Raw genomic sequence first — 14,626 nt, forward strand, 5'->3', positions numbered from 1 at the left:
CTCCAGGTTGAGCTGTTGTTCAGCATCTTAGCTGTAGAGGGCAGTGTCACTGGCCCTCATATGTGGGATCCGAACCGGGGCCCTCTGGTGTCCCAAGCGAGTTCTTAACCATCCCGCCACTCGGCCGGCCCAGCATTTTTTTCACATACATCCAACATAGCACCTGTGCGCTTCTTGGTTACACATCTATAAATTAAGCTGAGTGCTCTGAGGGTAGGAGGCTTACATATCTGTTTACTGTACTTGCTACAAATGAAGTGCTCAGTAAGTCATTGAATAAAAGGACTATGAATTAAAAAGATGTGGGCAGTTGTTTTAACAGAAACTCATATACTTTGAGAGAGTGAATAAGATGGAGTCACCATAGTCAAATTACTAAAGTCCAAGTAAGCTGAGGCATGAGGAAATGATTGTATTCTTGCTTTAATTAGCGTGAGGACTTAAACTTTTGAACTTTTTAGTTGTGCATCAGTGCGTGGAGATAAATTCCCATGGACAACCCTCTGAAGGACTTGGGAACGAATGAAGCACTTAGAAAAACTTTATCCATTACCCAGACCATGGGACTTCTGGAACATTACCATCACAGACCATCCAGAGGCTCAGGATGCAGGACTGGTGCTTTTCAAGAAGGTACTTTTTTTTTTTTTTAAAAAAGATTTTATTGGGGAGTTGGGGGAGGGGAAGACAAGTTGCTGTCCTTTTGTTCTTCAGTCTAATTGTGGAGGACGTTGCTTCACTGGCCCATGTTGGTATTATCATTGCGCTCTTCCCGAATGAGGCAGATCGATCGCCCATCTCTGGACGGCTGCTCACAGCGGTTCTTGGCAGCTCCTGCTGGCTGCCGGCCACTCACAGTAGCTTATGACAGCCCACTGCCACAGGGGCTGCAGCCTCCGCTGTCGCCGGTGACTCACGACAGCTCAGCTCCAGGTTGAGCTGTTGTTCACCATCTTAGCTGTAAAGGGCAGCGTCACTGGCCCTCATGTGGGATCCGAACTGGGGCCCTGCTGCTCAGAGCTGGCGCCCCAAGCCAGCTCTTAACCAACGCACCACTCAGCCTGCCCTCAAGAAGGTACTTTTTACCGTAAGAACTGTTTTCCATTCTCTGGAACACTCTGGTTAGTGCCTAGTTGTGTTTCCGATTTGCAAATCCTAAGATCCTTGAACAGATTTTTGTCATTTATGTCTAACCAAAGCCTCCTGACTCTTGTGCTTGGTCGACACATTCAACTGGGATTGAAGGAAATTCTGTTGGGAATGGTTTCTGAGTAATAGGGGGGAACTAGGCTTTGGAGGCTGACAGGTAGCTGTGCGATCCAAGACAAGTGACTCAACCCCTTTGGGCTTCATTGCCATCTGTAAAATAATAAAACTTAACATAAAGATGATACGGATTGTGTGTGAAAACCCACCGCTGCATCAGGCATATATTAGCTATTACTCCTCAGAAACAATCTCCATAAGCATAGCTGCCACAACATTCTTGGGTTTTCCATGTTATTCTGTTCAATAAAAGCATGTCATTAACTGTTAAGCTGTGATTCTACAGTTTGATTCTACCATCTCATAAATTCACAAATTATAAGTCCTAAACTTGGCTCAGTTAAAAAAAAATATTGTAATATACTCAGATATGAGAACTAGGTCAGTTTCTCTGTCTACCTCTTGTTTGTCTTGTTGCTGGGCACAATGAAGACAGGTTCAATCAGAGACCCTCACTGACAAACTGGGACCAGTCTCAGTTCCCTGGAGACCATCATTTATTTTTGGTAAATGCCATCAATGAATATACATTGTCATTCCCACAGAATAGTCTATAGCATTTAAGTCTTGGAAACAGGTGACAATGGAAAAAAAAAACTTCACAATTTTCAGGTCCTTTAATAATTTAATGTCCTATGCCCTTAAGGCTGTTAGACCCTTAACGTATCAGGTCTGGTTACGTCCCAGTGACAATAAAAGGCCTATTTAACGATGTATACCTAATACACAGCAAAATTCAGAAATTCCAAATGCTGCTTCTCTGTAACGTGTTTTGGCTTCTCTCCTTTGTAATAGGGGTTTGATTTTCCCTACAATGAATGACTGAAAGCAAGTGCTTAAAAATTCCACGCCAAGTCTCAACACTGAACAAACACCCTTCAAAAATGCCCTCTAAGCCTCAGTTTCCCCTTCTGTAAAATGAAGGAGGTGGATCAGGGTGTCGCAGGCCAGACCACATCTTGGAGGGGTAAACTGAACTCACTGCCACAACCGCCAGCAGTGAGGAGTGTGAGAGGAATAGAGATGCAAATATGAATGTGGGAGTAGGGTGGGGGTGGTGGGCCAGGGAGGTAGGTGGCTGGAAAACAGGCCTTTGAGAGGTCAACGTCAGCTCTGAAATGTCAAGTCTCAAAAGTATGTCTTTGTCCTTTGATTTGATGATTTGGTCTAATATGATTGTCTCATTAATTCCAGTGTATGTACTTACTGTAAATTTATGTTATGTACAGAATTAAATATCCCATTTATTAATTTATAAACCATAATAAAACCAGTCAGTTATTTCCCCTCACCAGCAGATCTTGCATTGGAAAAGGAAAAATAATATACAAATTTCAGCAACACTGGAAATTTCATTAAAGCTGAATGGAGGCATAATTCATTTTGGAGCTCAATTACATGTTCAAGGAGTCAGTTACTCTAATAATCATAAAGACAACCATCGTAGTATCTTGGCAGATTTGCAAAAATTATCCCCACTTGTTATTCACCAGTGAGAAAAATTCAACTGCAGACTCGACTGCCTCTGGTGAAAGCGCTCAGCGAGCTCTTGTCACCAGTAACACCCTTCAGGTTTCAGACAGCAATCATCTCGAAACTTGGGGCCAAACTAATTATCAGTAAGCAAACAACAGACAACAAACAGGGACTCCTGAGGCTGGTGGTTCATAAACTCACAGGCCAGAAGGCATCTGTGACCTCTCCAGGAGTGGCCCATTCGTGAGCTGACAAAGCGGAACCTCTTAAATACAAAATTCCAATGATCAAAAACCAACCGACCAGGAGTCAAGCATAAGCTACAACACTTCTTTGAATGGTGAAACGTCTCGTTCACCAGCAGGTAAAAGGTGGACCCCTATCCCATCTGCTGAGGATAATGCTGAAGGAAGAAAGCACCTATCACCATAGACCCCACCAACCCAGCCAGTAGTCCCCTCGGGGAGGCAGGACACGGTCCTTCATAATGCCAAGAAAGATGGAGACCCCGACCTGGACCTTGGCACACAGAGGTACCTGTTGGGCTCACATAATCTTTCTGATGATTTGAACTTGCCAGAGCCCAAACTTTTCGTTGACCACAGCATCAGATTTGGCAAACCAGATCCTAGCTTGGTGCTCGCCCTTTCTCCCCTTCACCAGGACATGATTCGGACCCCAGTGGTAAGCACAAGAACAGGCCGTGGAATCCCAGCACTGTGTTCTTGTCTGTCACATAAACCGTTGAGATATTCTTGATTCATTCTGCTTTCAGCAATTGTGGTCATTCGAGAGGCACTTCTCAACACCTCACTGCTTCCTACAGAATGTCAAAATGTGTCAAGACAGGCATCGCCAGTGGGAACTTTTCTTGTTTTTAAGCATTTAAAAACAAAAGGGTTTTCAACCCATAAGCCAGTCTTAATGCATCCCCTCCTGGGGACCAAGGCATAAATATACACACAACTATAAAATATTCCCTAGAAAAATGCAAGATCCTCATAAAATCAGTATCTCCCCAACATCCTGCAAAGTCATCACAGCAGTGAAGACCCACCAGAAAAGACAAAACGACTATTACAGAAATAGAGCTTGAAACACTGACCATGATTTCCTACTGATCCCTCCCCCCAGCTTTGCAGTCCCCTATTTACTGCCCTGAGAGGGGCAGTGCCCTGCACACACCGATTCTGATTTGCAGGTCAAAGAATCAGCCTCCAAGAATATAATGCTAACTGCAATAGCTGTTCACTTGGGAGTGCTTGCTAGTAACTGCAAACGGCCGTGGAGCTGACAGGAAAACTGAGTCCATCTCCTTGCCTGCTCTGGGGTCTGTATCCATGGCGATTCCACCTTTCCAGAGGATTATCTGGAAATGTTATCTGGGAAGCAGAACAAGAACTCTGACATACATGACTTAGGGAATAAGTCCACGCAGAAAGGTGAAAAAAAACCTGGCCAAGATCTCCGTAGCAAAAGCACCCTCAGATGACAGACTCCAGGAAGGAAGGGCATAAAAACCCTGGAGCTGGAAGGCAGTGGTCCTCACTGCAGGGAGGGCATCCTGCTGCTCCAGGGGCTGGGAGCCCAGGGTCTCTCTCCTCTGATGATTGTATACCATTCCTGTGTACCATCTTCTCGATTGGGCTTACATTCACTGGTTGTCAGAAGTGGTACAGCTGAGGGTGGGGAAGGCGTCACAGAACAGCCCACCCTGTCCACTAGGCTCTACACATCATAGCGATTCAAATTGTATGAGTTTGGGTAGCTCTGCCGGCTGTATTGGAAGTGGTCTGTTAAGATGTTGTTGCGGCCATACTGATAGTCCCCGTGCTGTGGGAAGAGGACGCCATTGTGGGGCTTCTCCAGGGGGCTCCGATGGTGCTCTTTACCGCTCATGTCCCCTGTCGAGATGGGGAGGAGGTGCTTCCTCGCTTGCTGATTTGCATCATACTTGGTCTGCAGGATCAAGAGAGCAGTGGGGGGGGAAAAAAAAAAAAGAGCAGTGGGACACTTGGCTCCTTCCCCAGGACACGCGCATAGGACAGAGGGGAGCTCGATACAGTCAAGCAGCCCTTCAAGGCTGACACGTGTCGACCCGAGCAGGGCTCAGACATGGCCAGTGAACGGTTAATGGAGCAGCCCTCCCTGTTAGCCATCCTGTGTCCTTACAGTGGACTAAACAGATCCTAAATGAGGAGAGAGCGAAATCCTGACAAACCCTCAGTAGACCTGAGAGCCACAGCTGGGAAAAAGAAGGGCAGGGTGGGCGGGCTGCACCAAGACCATAAACCAGGCCGTGGCAAAGCTGGGAGCTGGAACCTGGGCCTTTCAGCTCCTGACAAGACCCCTTCTTTTCCTCCCACCATCATCTCTTGGTGCCTCCCTGGGCATCGAGGGGACAGCCTCCCCCACCCCAAACTTACCTTGTTGTACAGGAAGACCCCCAGGATGGCCGTCATCATGCCCAGGACATTGGTGCTGGTGACCGGGTTCCGCAGCATGATCAGGGACACCGCGATGACCATGATTCTCTTGGTGGCATTGGCGACCGAGTAGCTCAGAGGGCTGATGAGGTTGAGGATGCTGAAGGCGATGACATTCTGGGCAAAGTTACAGAAGCCACTGACAGCCAGGAGCAGGAGCGTCCAGGGCCACTGGGACACGTATGTCTACAGACAGGGGAGCAAGACACTGAGGTCACACGCCTGCCCTGGCAGAGGTGGGGGAGGGGGCGCAGTGGCTTATCGGGGTAACAGTGGGGAGCAGACTTAGGTCCTTGTGTGATACCAGGAGCTTTATACACACAGCCTCTAACCCTTACGACACTGCATGGCACAACAGTCACCACCATCACTATCGTCACCTCCCTCTCCTGCTGAGGAAGTGGAGGCCTGTATAGGGGAAGTCAGGTGTCTAGAGGGCACAGAACACAGCGTGAACCAAAGCCTTCCCTCATCCCTGGACAGTTGAGGGCCAGGGCTCTGGGGTCAGCAGAGAGAGGTCTGCTTAGTGGACCTGGTCTTAGTCTGATCAGGCTGCTGAAACAGGCACCATAGGCTGGGGGCTTACAAACAATAGACATTTATTTCTTAGGCTGGAAAGCCAAGATCAAGGAGATTCCATGTCTGGTATGGGCTTCCTGGTTCATAGACAGTATTTTCTCGTGGGAAATTTTCTGTCTTCAAGTGGTGGGAAGGACAAGGGAGCTCTCTGAGGTCCCTTTAAGGGCACAGATCCCGCTGATGAGGGCTCCACACCCATGACCTATCACCTCCCAAAGGTCCACTTCCTAATACCGTCACATCGGGGGTTGGATTTCAACATGTGAACTTTTGGGGGACACAAACATTAAGACCAGAGCAGACATGATGCATCCTATAAGATGGGGAGGTCCTGGGAAGGCAGCCCCTGAGTGTGTGAAGAACCCCCCAGGAGGGAAGCCAGAGGCCCTGGGTCTGCCCATCACTGAAGCCCTGGGCAGTTGCTTGACCTCTTTGGTCATGGTTTCGTGTCTGTGCAACGGGGGATGAGCCCTGTTGAGCCCACATAATGCCACTGCTGTGGGGATCAAACACGATCATGGCTCCAAAGGTGCTTTAAAACAACTCCAAGCCACACAGACGCGAGAAGACGGTGATATTACCATCAAAACTGCAGTTACTGTCTGACCCTCACCAGAATGAGGCACCTGGATTAAGGGGGCCCAGAAGTCAGAACTCACAACTAGCAGACATCTGGACCACAGAATCCCCCAAAGAGCTTGGGCTGACCCTGGGACAAGCAGATAGGGAGAATCAGGAAGGCCCTGCCCTGGCCAGCTGGCCAGGATTGCCCAGTGCTCAATATTTCTGTGTATTTATTTACGACTGGAAGCCAGGAGGCATACAGCATGGCTCCCATGCTTCTCGGCCCTCTGCAGCCCCACCTTGATACCAGTCTTCAGAACAGGGAACCAAGAGGCTGTACAGACAGGGCTGCCAGTCCAGTGAATGACCTTGGAGATGGCACACCAGCCACGGACAGCCCTAGGCTGTCCGTCTCTCCAGTGTCTGTGACCCAGACAGCAGTGCTGGGACATCCCTGTGTCCCAGTGCGCTGAGGACACAGCGGTCTCAAGACCCAGCATGGCTCTGTCGGATAGCAAAGCCACAGCTGCTTGGTGGTGGCTGCTCTCTGCAGACCAATTCCTGGGCCACAGTGGCCTTGGCTCTGGGAGGAAACAGCTGGCTCCCCCAGCACGGTGACTCTGCTAGGACGGGAGCGGGAGCAATCTTAGGATGGCTGCCTAATTCCATCTCTACCACCTCTCAGGGGGGTGGATCACACAGTCCTCTCAAAGGTGAGCAAGATACACTTAGGTGACCTGCTTAAGGTCACCCAGACTTTTGCCCCTAGTTGGGATAATGGCCCCTGTAGGGCACTATTGAATACTGTATGCTCCTGTAGGGCTGCTGTTAGAATGTACAAGGGACCCATCAAGGTTAAACACACACACACACACACGCAGAGGGTACTCAAAAAATGTATACGCATTTTAAGAAAGGAAAAAACTGTATTAAAATTATGCTGATGGTAACCACTTTGAGCACCTCTTGTAATTGCAGAAGTCAAATGCGACTTGTATTCATCTTTTGTTATCGGTATATAGTGAGTATTACAATCTTAATATAGTTTTTGCCTTTCTTAAAATGTGTATACATTTTATTGGCACCCCTGTGTGTGTGTGTGTGTGTGTGTGTGTGTGTGTGTGTGTATGGCCTCAACAAGAAAAAGAGGATACTAAAATTAAAAAAAAAAAAGGTGAACACTAGAAGAAAACTGAAAAATATCCTCAATACAAGAAAAAGCAAAGAAGAGAGAACAGAGCAAAGTCTATATACACGTTTGTGCGTGTACACAAAGACACCAAAGAGTTGTAACATAGGACAGTAAAAGAGAACTGAAGACAAACTTATCGACAATATAATACAGCCAATGAAAGAAATGAAAAAAACCTAAATACGTCAACCAGGAGTGATCTCCAGGACATATTATTGAGCGAAAAGAGTAAATTGCTCTTTTCTAAATATCTAAAAAGTCACTTTTTGTGTAAGGAGGAGGGAAGTGCAAATATATAAAAGTTTGCTTATATTTGTGAAAAGAAACACTGACAGGTAAAGCAAGTGCACGAAAATGGCTTCCTATGGAGGAAGGGAGGGGAGTGGGTGGAGGCAACAGGGACTGAAGCCAGACTTCTTTAAATAAACCTTGTCATATCCTTTGGCTTTGGAAATAAGATTTGACATATTCAGAGGGGGCAAAAAAAGAAAGCAATGCCAAAAAATTGAAAACAAACAGAAGTAAAGGAACCCCACTACACAAGTTGGTGACACAGGCATGTTGTGAAAACAATTATTTCAGGTGCCCTTAGAACACAATATTTCAAATGAACAGTGAGTCCTCACTTAACGGCATCAATAGGTTCTGCAACTTTAAGCAAAACAACCTATCACAAAACCAGTTTTACCACAGGCTAATTGACAGAAACAAGAGTTAAGCTCCTACAGCGCTATAACGAAACAACATTATTCGAGGACCTGTTGTACATTTTTAATGGGACGTGTTTTAAGGACAAATAGAGCTGCACAGAAATCTTAAACTTCTCTCAGTGCTCGACCTGCCGTCGTCCTACAGGGTTCTCATTCTGAGTGATTATATGTGTGTACAGGAGGATTATGTATGTGAATAACGAGTAAGACAAGTGAACAGGAAATGTTGCGAGGAATCAAGCGTTCCGGAAAAAATATAAACAAAAAAATCAAAGCAGTAATAAATCCTATTACGTTAAAAGGGAATTGAAAGAATCAATATGAACTCTCCCTTCTGCCCCAAACACATCTTTCCTAGTATTTCATTGCAAAAGCTTAAAAGTCCTGATAGCCCAACAGCAGTGAGCGCACACAGCATTCAGAGTGTGTCTCTGAACAACACTGACAACTACAAGCAACCTGGGTTCCCCAAGGAGTGGCTGATGGCAGGTCTGGGATGGGAGGTGCACAGATAAAGGACACTCTGCTGGACCAAAAGCCACCAAAGGCTGACGTGTGCTGTCAGAAGGGCAGGGAGCCAAAAGGAAGGACTCCATCAGCCAAGACAGGATAAGTTGAATATGAAAAGATTAACAGGTACAACTGACAAACACGAATTCACAGAGACTAATAAAACCAAAAGAACCCTCCTCCACCCTCTAGAAAGGAAAAATAACCCTCAATTTACTGGTTAACATTTGAAGTCAGCTCTTAACTCTTTACTCTGAAAACTGGTAATTAAAAGAGAAGCACTGAACTGCCTCTCGTGCACTGTACTTCAAGGTAACAGACTAGTCCTAGTTGATAATGGAAAGTTCTTCACAAAAAAATCACAGCAAATCAATGTGGAGGGGAAGTAGAACCCGGAGCACAGTTTGCTCGTCTGGTAATGGGAGACAAACTCTACAGCACCCACAGGTGGTACTAAGGATTAAGGACCAAGGTCAAGAATCCAGTCAGGCCCCATTAAGCCCTAATCAATATTAACTTCTTCCCCTTAACTCAGGCCTGAAAGAGCCATGCCCACCTCCTTCTTATCACTGTCACCTACATTGGCACTGTCTGGAGGCTGGCCTGGTGGGTGGTGGGAAGAAGCTATTTCCTGTGCTCAGAGAGCTACAACTACAACTGGAGTAAACGGAAATATGTACAGCGATGACATCAAGAAAGGAATCGACCACAGTTTGAAAGAGTCAGGCTGAGTTCTGAACCAGTCTATTAGGACAGGAAAAGTCCCCTATGCAGTTTTTTCTTCCTTCATGCCACTGGTACAAATGCGACCGCTATCAGCAGCTGGGATCTAGCACACTGGAGAGGAAATGCAAAGGAAGCTGACTTCCTCGACTGCACGTAACATGAGTCATGACAAAGAGCTGAGTGTTCAAAGCCTCAGCCCGTCAGAGGCCCCAAATGCCCCAAAGTCAACACAGAGGTGTAACTCCCCGACAAAGCACCTACTTTGGAACCAGTCAAGATAAGGGTGTGTTTCTGGCGCTGGCCAACTCACCAGGTCACTGCTGACCAGGAAAGCTGAGAGGTCCACCAGGACCCACGTGGGGATCATAAAGAAGATGGCATGGCAGCCTAAGATGTTCAGCAGCCGGAGATGGTGGATCCGTGAGTCTCTCAAAACCTGAAGAGAGAAAACTTCTTTAAAGGCTGATTGACATTGTAAGTGGCAAAAAGGGCTCCGTTACCCAGGCCCCAAACACAGTGACTGTACATGAACCTTGACTGCCAAACCTGCAAGTGCACCTATGATGAGACACACAGCCCATGCCCAAAACAAGCACAATGCCTCATGCACAAAGGACCGAGAAAAGGAAAAACAAAACAAAACAAAAACCAGCAATACTCAATGCTGGTGAAGCTGCAGTGAAAGAGGCACTCTGAAATCCTGCTGACTTACTTCTAAGTTGGTATAGAGCTGTTTCAGAATACAACCAGGTAAAGTATATCAAGAGCCATAAACATCTCATACCCTCTGACCCAAGAACTGTAAACCAATCATAAGGAAATAACCTGAGAGAAAAACATTATGCAGAAAGATGTTCATTACTGCATTGTTTACAATGAATAGTTGGAAATAACTTGCATTTGCAATAGGAGAACTGAATTCATTATCTGTGTACCTAAAAAGACTGTGATTTGATTATTACAGGAGTTGAAAGCAACATTTTTTAAAATTAAATTTTATTGAGGAACAGTGTGTTTTTCTAGGACCCATCAGCTCCAAGTCAAGTAGTTGATTTAATCTAGTTGTGGAGGGTGCAACTCAGTGGCCCATGTGGGGATCGAACCAGCAACCTTGGTGTTATAAGCACTGCGCTCTAACCAACTGAGCCAACCGGCCACTCCAAAAGCAATCATTTTTAATGATGTGGTAGAATGTAATATTACAACAGTAAATGAACAAAGCAAAATTCTAAAATGTATCTATAATATTACAACTGTAAAAGCTGTGCAGAAAATACCCCTAGCATTAACAGTTCTCTTTAGGGGATAGTACCGTGACTTTACTCAATAGCGTAGAAACCCCTGGGCAGGGGGACAGGTCTCCTGATTCTTCATCTCCAGCATCCACTATGGTGCCTGGCACACAGTAGGTGCTCAATTCTGATTTTTTCCCTTTGGGTTTTTCTCTATTTTTTCACATTGAGTATATGCTAACTGTATGATAAAAAAACTATTAAAAAATTAAACAACAAATAGAAAACCAGCAGAAGGGCAACATGAATTTTTTTGCTCCAACACCAAAGAAATCCCTACTTGGCCACCTTTTCAAATGCCACCTATGCACCCCCAAAACACCACGGACATCCCAGATGGTGCCCAAATACCTTTTTGGAGAAAATATTCTGAAGTGAGAAGCACAGTGTGGCAGCAAGGGCACTGATGAGCCCCCACATGTCAAACGACAACTCCGTGACAGTGGCCAGCAGGACGCCGCTGATGATGGGGATGAGTGACAAGTATACCTGTGGGAGGAAGGCAAGAGGGGCTGATGGGCCGTTGTCCTGCTGGGCTGTCCAACACAGACACCCGGGGGAAAGCCTGAGCTACTCTCTCCTCCCTCACCAAACGGACACCACCTACCCCTTTGGACAATGGTGTTAGCTGTGACAGTGATGCTCTGGGGGGTTGAGGGGAGGCAGATGGTTATCAGAGTTATCAGAGTACCTGGGGCAGGGCTGTGTCACTGTGGGCAGCCCTATTCCCTATACCAACACCCCCATTAAGAGCCCCTGCTCAGGGCCACAAACCAGGCTGGTCCTAACTTCTATCCAGCTGCCACCACCAACACACCAGGGTCTGAAACCCCAATCCTCCAAGAGGTTCGCAGGGTCCCTCTTTCAACATGCAGTTACCCTGGCTGGGACACTCCCCCCCACCCCCCCTTCTCCAATTGGAGACCTCTCTTCCCCTCAGGTCTCAATTCACACACCATTCGCAAGAACTTCCCCAACCCGCCTCCCCCCACCCCCCGTCAGATTCCTCTGCTGCGTGTTCCCAAGCACAGAGCTTTCCACCCCTTATAAGTGTCCGTTACATTGTCTGTGCTGCTGCACTCCTTTAGGGCAGGTCCTTGTTCACTGCTCTATCTTGGTGCCCAGCACACAGCAGGCATCCAGTAACCGCTGGCTGAATGAACGAGTAACATGCCATGATAGGAGGACTTCCAGAAGGTCTGAGCTTTCCTGAGCCTGGCGCATGGAATGGCTCCTGAGCTCTGCTGACTAAATGGCTCCCAAATTCCAGGAAATGGGATCCATTCCTGACGTCTAGTTTTTCTGACTCCCCACTTACCTGTCTCCTACGAAGGACATTCTTAAAGCATTGTGGAGATTTTAGGAGGGGGTAGTGAGGCCCTCCCACTCTTCCCCAAACCACCCATTCAGAGCAAGGGCTCTGAATTCCAGCTCCCCTACTACTGGCTGTGGCCCTTAGGCCACATGACTCTCTCCTTACAAGTCCCATTTCTTCCCCTGAGATCTGGAATGACCTGCCTTATCTGCCTCATGGGTGGGTCCATACTTATTCCATCATTATCATTAGTCTCCTGCTCAGGCCATTCCCCACTGCTTCCTCCCTGGGTGAAGTTTCCAGCTCCTTGCCCAAGCCGGGTCCAATGTCCCAGACAACGGGGAAACCTGATAAACATGCTGTGATATCGAGTGATGCAGTTGCACACCTCCCAGGCAACTCCAACCCAGAAGACAAGTCACATCTGACATCACCCTGGGAGCAAGCCGCAGAGCACACTCAGGTCTTTCAGGGAAAAAGCTGGGCTGAAATAAAAAATCAGCTAGAGGTGGCCCAATTTCTATAAGCTAATCCAGGGCACTGCTGCTCTGAGTTACATAAAATACAGGATGCCAGAAATTGACCACGTAGAAAGAGGTGCTCTGTCCAATATGAAATGGATTCCAGCTGGGACAACAGGAGCCCCACTTCCACTTAAGGACACAGGCAAAGCTGTCTCTGGCTGAAGCCACAGCTTCTCTCACCCTAAGCCAGAAAATACCCTGGGTTGGCATCTTGAACAGACCCTGGATTGTGCCCAAAGCATCTTCCTTATGCAGCCCTGGGTCCTGTGTGTTGCTTTCACTTCCATTCTCAGACATTCCCAATTCCTGGCTGTTTTTATTCCAAAGACTTTGCTGAATTTTGCCAAAATCAGACTCTTTTGACTATCATCCTACTCTGACCCTAAGAACCCCTAACCTGACTGACCCGTCTCTTGCAAAGAAGTGAAACTCTGTCAGATTTCCATTCCAGCAAGTTAGATGTTTCATCCCAGATACCACTGGAGGGGCACAGGGTGCCTGGCCAAGGCGGGACCAAGTCGTTGCCTACCTGCAACCCCGGGGAAGGGAATCAAAACAGGGAGTAAAGTGGGACCAGAGAGACACAGCAGAGTCCATGAGACCAAACAGCAGAGACGACACAGGGACACACACTGCCTCCAGGGTGATTTGAGAAAATTTGCAGCAAAAGGGCCACCAGAGGCATCTAAGCTGACTTCCTTATTTACCAGGAAGCCTGGCAGCCTGCAGGCCAGGAGCTTGGACCACGTCACTAGCCAGGCAACAGCGAAGAAGCCCTTGGAGCCCCCTCCTGCCCAGAGCCCTCCTGGGTTACCTTGGTGCTCTGCTTCTCTTTCATGATGATCCGAGACAGAAGGACCACCCAGATGGGCATGGTGGCCTTGACTGCAAAAAGAAGCAAGGAGTGCTCAGGGATCAATTCTAGCCCAGGGGCGCACCCTGGGAGCCTGTCCCAAATCCACCACGGGTTGCGACAGCTTGGCAGCCCCTCAAACCTCTTCAGTCCTTCTCTTTCTGTGGGGCTTCCCCCCCCCCCCATCCCAACAGTTGTGGTCCGCCCAGCTCGGCTCCCCAGCTCCCTAGACCCTCGTGCTTGTAGCTCCCCTGCTAACAGCCTCGGCAGCCCCAGCCCGGCATTGTAGGCTAGATATCAATCCTTGGTCGGCCGCGGCACCCACCGGTGTGCGCGTAGGACACCGGCACCTTCCAGATGCTGATGTGCGCTGACACGGACGCGAAGTACTTGCCGAAGGCGAGCGGCAGCACATAGCGCGGATAGAAACGCGGCGGCAGCAGCGGGCCGGGCGACGGGTGCGGGCTGGGCCCGGGGCCCGAGACTGGCGGCGCAGGGGGCACGCGCCAGGCGCGCAGCAGCGGTGGGAGCCCGGCGCACAGAGCCAGAATGTGGCACAGCGACACCGTCACGGGGAACGGGAAGGCGCTCAGGATCACCTTGTTAACCACGTTGCCGCCTGCGCTCAGAGCGTACCACAGCAGGCACAGCGCTGCCACCCGCGCGCCCTCGCGCGCCCCGCTGCCGCCGCTCCCCGCGCCCTGGACCCCCGCGCCGGCCGCCACCGCCGCCATCCTGCCTGAGCCGCCACCCCTTCCCGCCCGTCCGACGGCCAAACGCGGGGCAGGAGCAGGGCCGGGATGGGCGGGAGCGCCAGCCAACGCCGCTCCCCATTGGCAGATGCTGTCTTGTGTCACCGCCGCGCGCCAGCTGACGCGCCCGCCACCACGTAGCGAGGGCAGGCCCCGCGTCCCGCGGTGGGCTTCCGGTAGGGGCGGGGCCTATCTCGGAAGCGGAAGGAGTTGCGGACTGGGAGCTGAACGCGTCTGCAGGATGGTGGGCTGGCCCGGGGACCGGGAGCCGAGGATCGGGAGCCGGAGCCCGAGCGGAGTGGGCGGGCGCGCAAGGGCTGCGACGCACCGGCGTTTATGAGCCGGCCGTCGAGCTCGCGGGCCACGCCTCGACGTCCGCGC

General features: G+C 49.1%; 1 protein-coding gene and 1 long non-coding RNA gene across 3 annotated transcripts in view; one reads left to right on the forward strand and one right to left on the reverse strand.

The window, feature by feature from the left end:
• LOC109382375 (uncharacterized) overlaps positions 1–747 on the forward strand; it is a 5,418-nt gene extending 4,671 nt beyond the window's left edge. Inside the window, exons 2-3 of the long non-coding RNA XR_002123921.1 lie at positions 462–633; positions 715–747. This is a non-coding gene — a long non-coding RNA (uncharacterized LOC109382375). The remainder of the gene's footprint in view (positions 1–461; positions 634–714) is intronic.
• A 998-nt stretch (positions 748–1,745) lies between these two features.
• SLC35E1 (solute carrier family 35 member E1) lies at positions 1,746–14,316 on the reverse strand. Of its 2 annotated transcripts, XM_019642038.1 has the most exons (6): positions 13,819–14,312; positions 13,455–13,525; positions 11,153–11,290; positions 9,820–9,945; positions 5,169–5,414; positions 1,746–4,701 (listed from the first exon to the last, which is right to left on the reverse strand). In XM_019642038.1, the coding sequence occupies exons 1-6, from the start codon at positions 14,225–14,227 to the stop codon at positions 4,471–4,473; spliced, it is 1,221 nt and encodes a 406-aa protein (XP_019497583.1). In that variant the 5' UTR covers positions 14,228–14,312; the 3' UTR covers positions 1,746–4,470. The 2 variants fall into 2 exon arrangements, with proteins under 2 accessions (XP_019497583.1, XP_019497584.1); XM_019642039.1 differs by lacking the exon at positions 9,820–9,945 and having other exon boundaries at positions 13,819–14,316.
• Positions 14,317–14,626: the final 310 nt, after the last annotated feature.

This window comes from Hipposideros armiger, unplaced genomic scaffold (assembly GCF_001890085.2).
Source record: "Hipposideros armiger isolate ML-2016 unplaced genomic scaffold, ASM189008v1 scaffold_64, whole genome shotgun sequence".
Taxonomy (NCBI): domain Eukaryota; kingdom Metazoa; phylum Chordata; class Mammalia; order Chiroptera; family Hipposideridae; genus Hipposideros; species Hipposideros armiger.

Coding starts and splice junctions, on each gene's coding strand:
- SLC35E1 (XM_019642038.1), bottom strand. CDS start 14,227: ATGGCGGCGGTGGCGGCCGGCGCGGGGGTCCAGGGCGCGGGGAGCGGC. Junction 13,526..13,818: donor GGTGTCCTACGCGCACACCG/GTGGGTGCCGCG, acceptor TTCTTTTTGCAG/TCAAGGCCACCATGCCCATC. Junction 5,415..9,819: donor TCCTGGTCAGCAGTGACCTG/GTGAGTTGGCCA, acceptor CCCTGTCTGTAG/ACATACGTGTCCCAGTGGCC.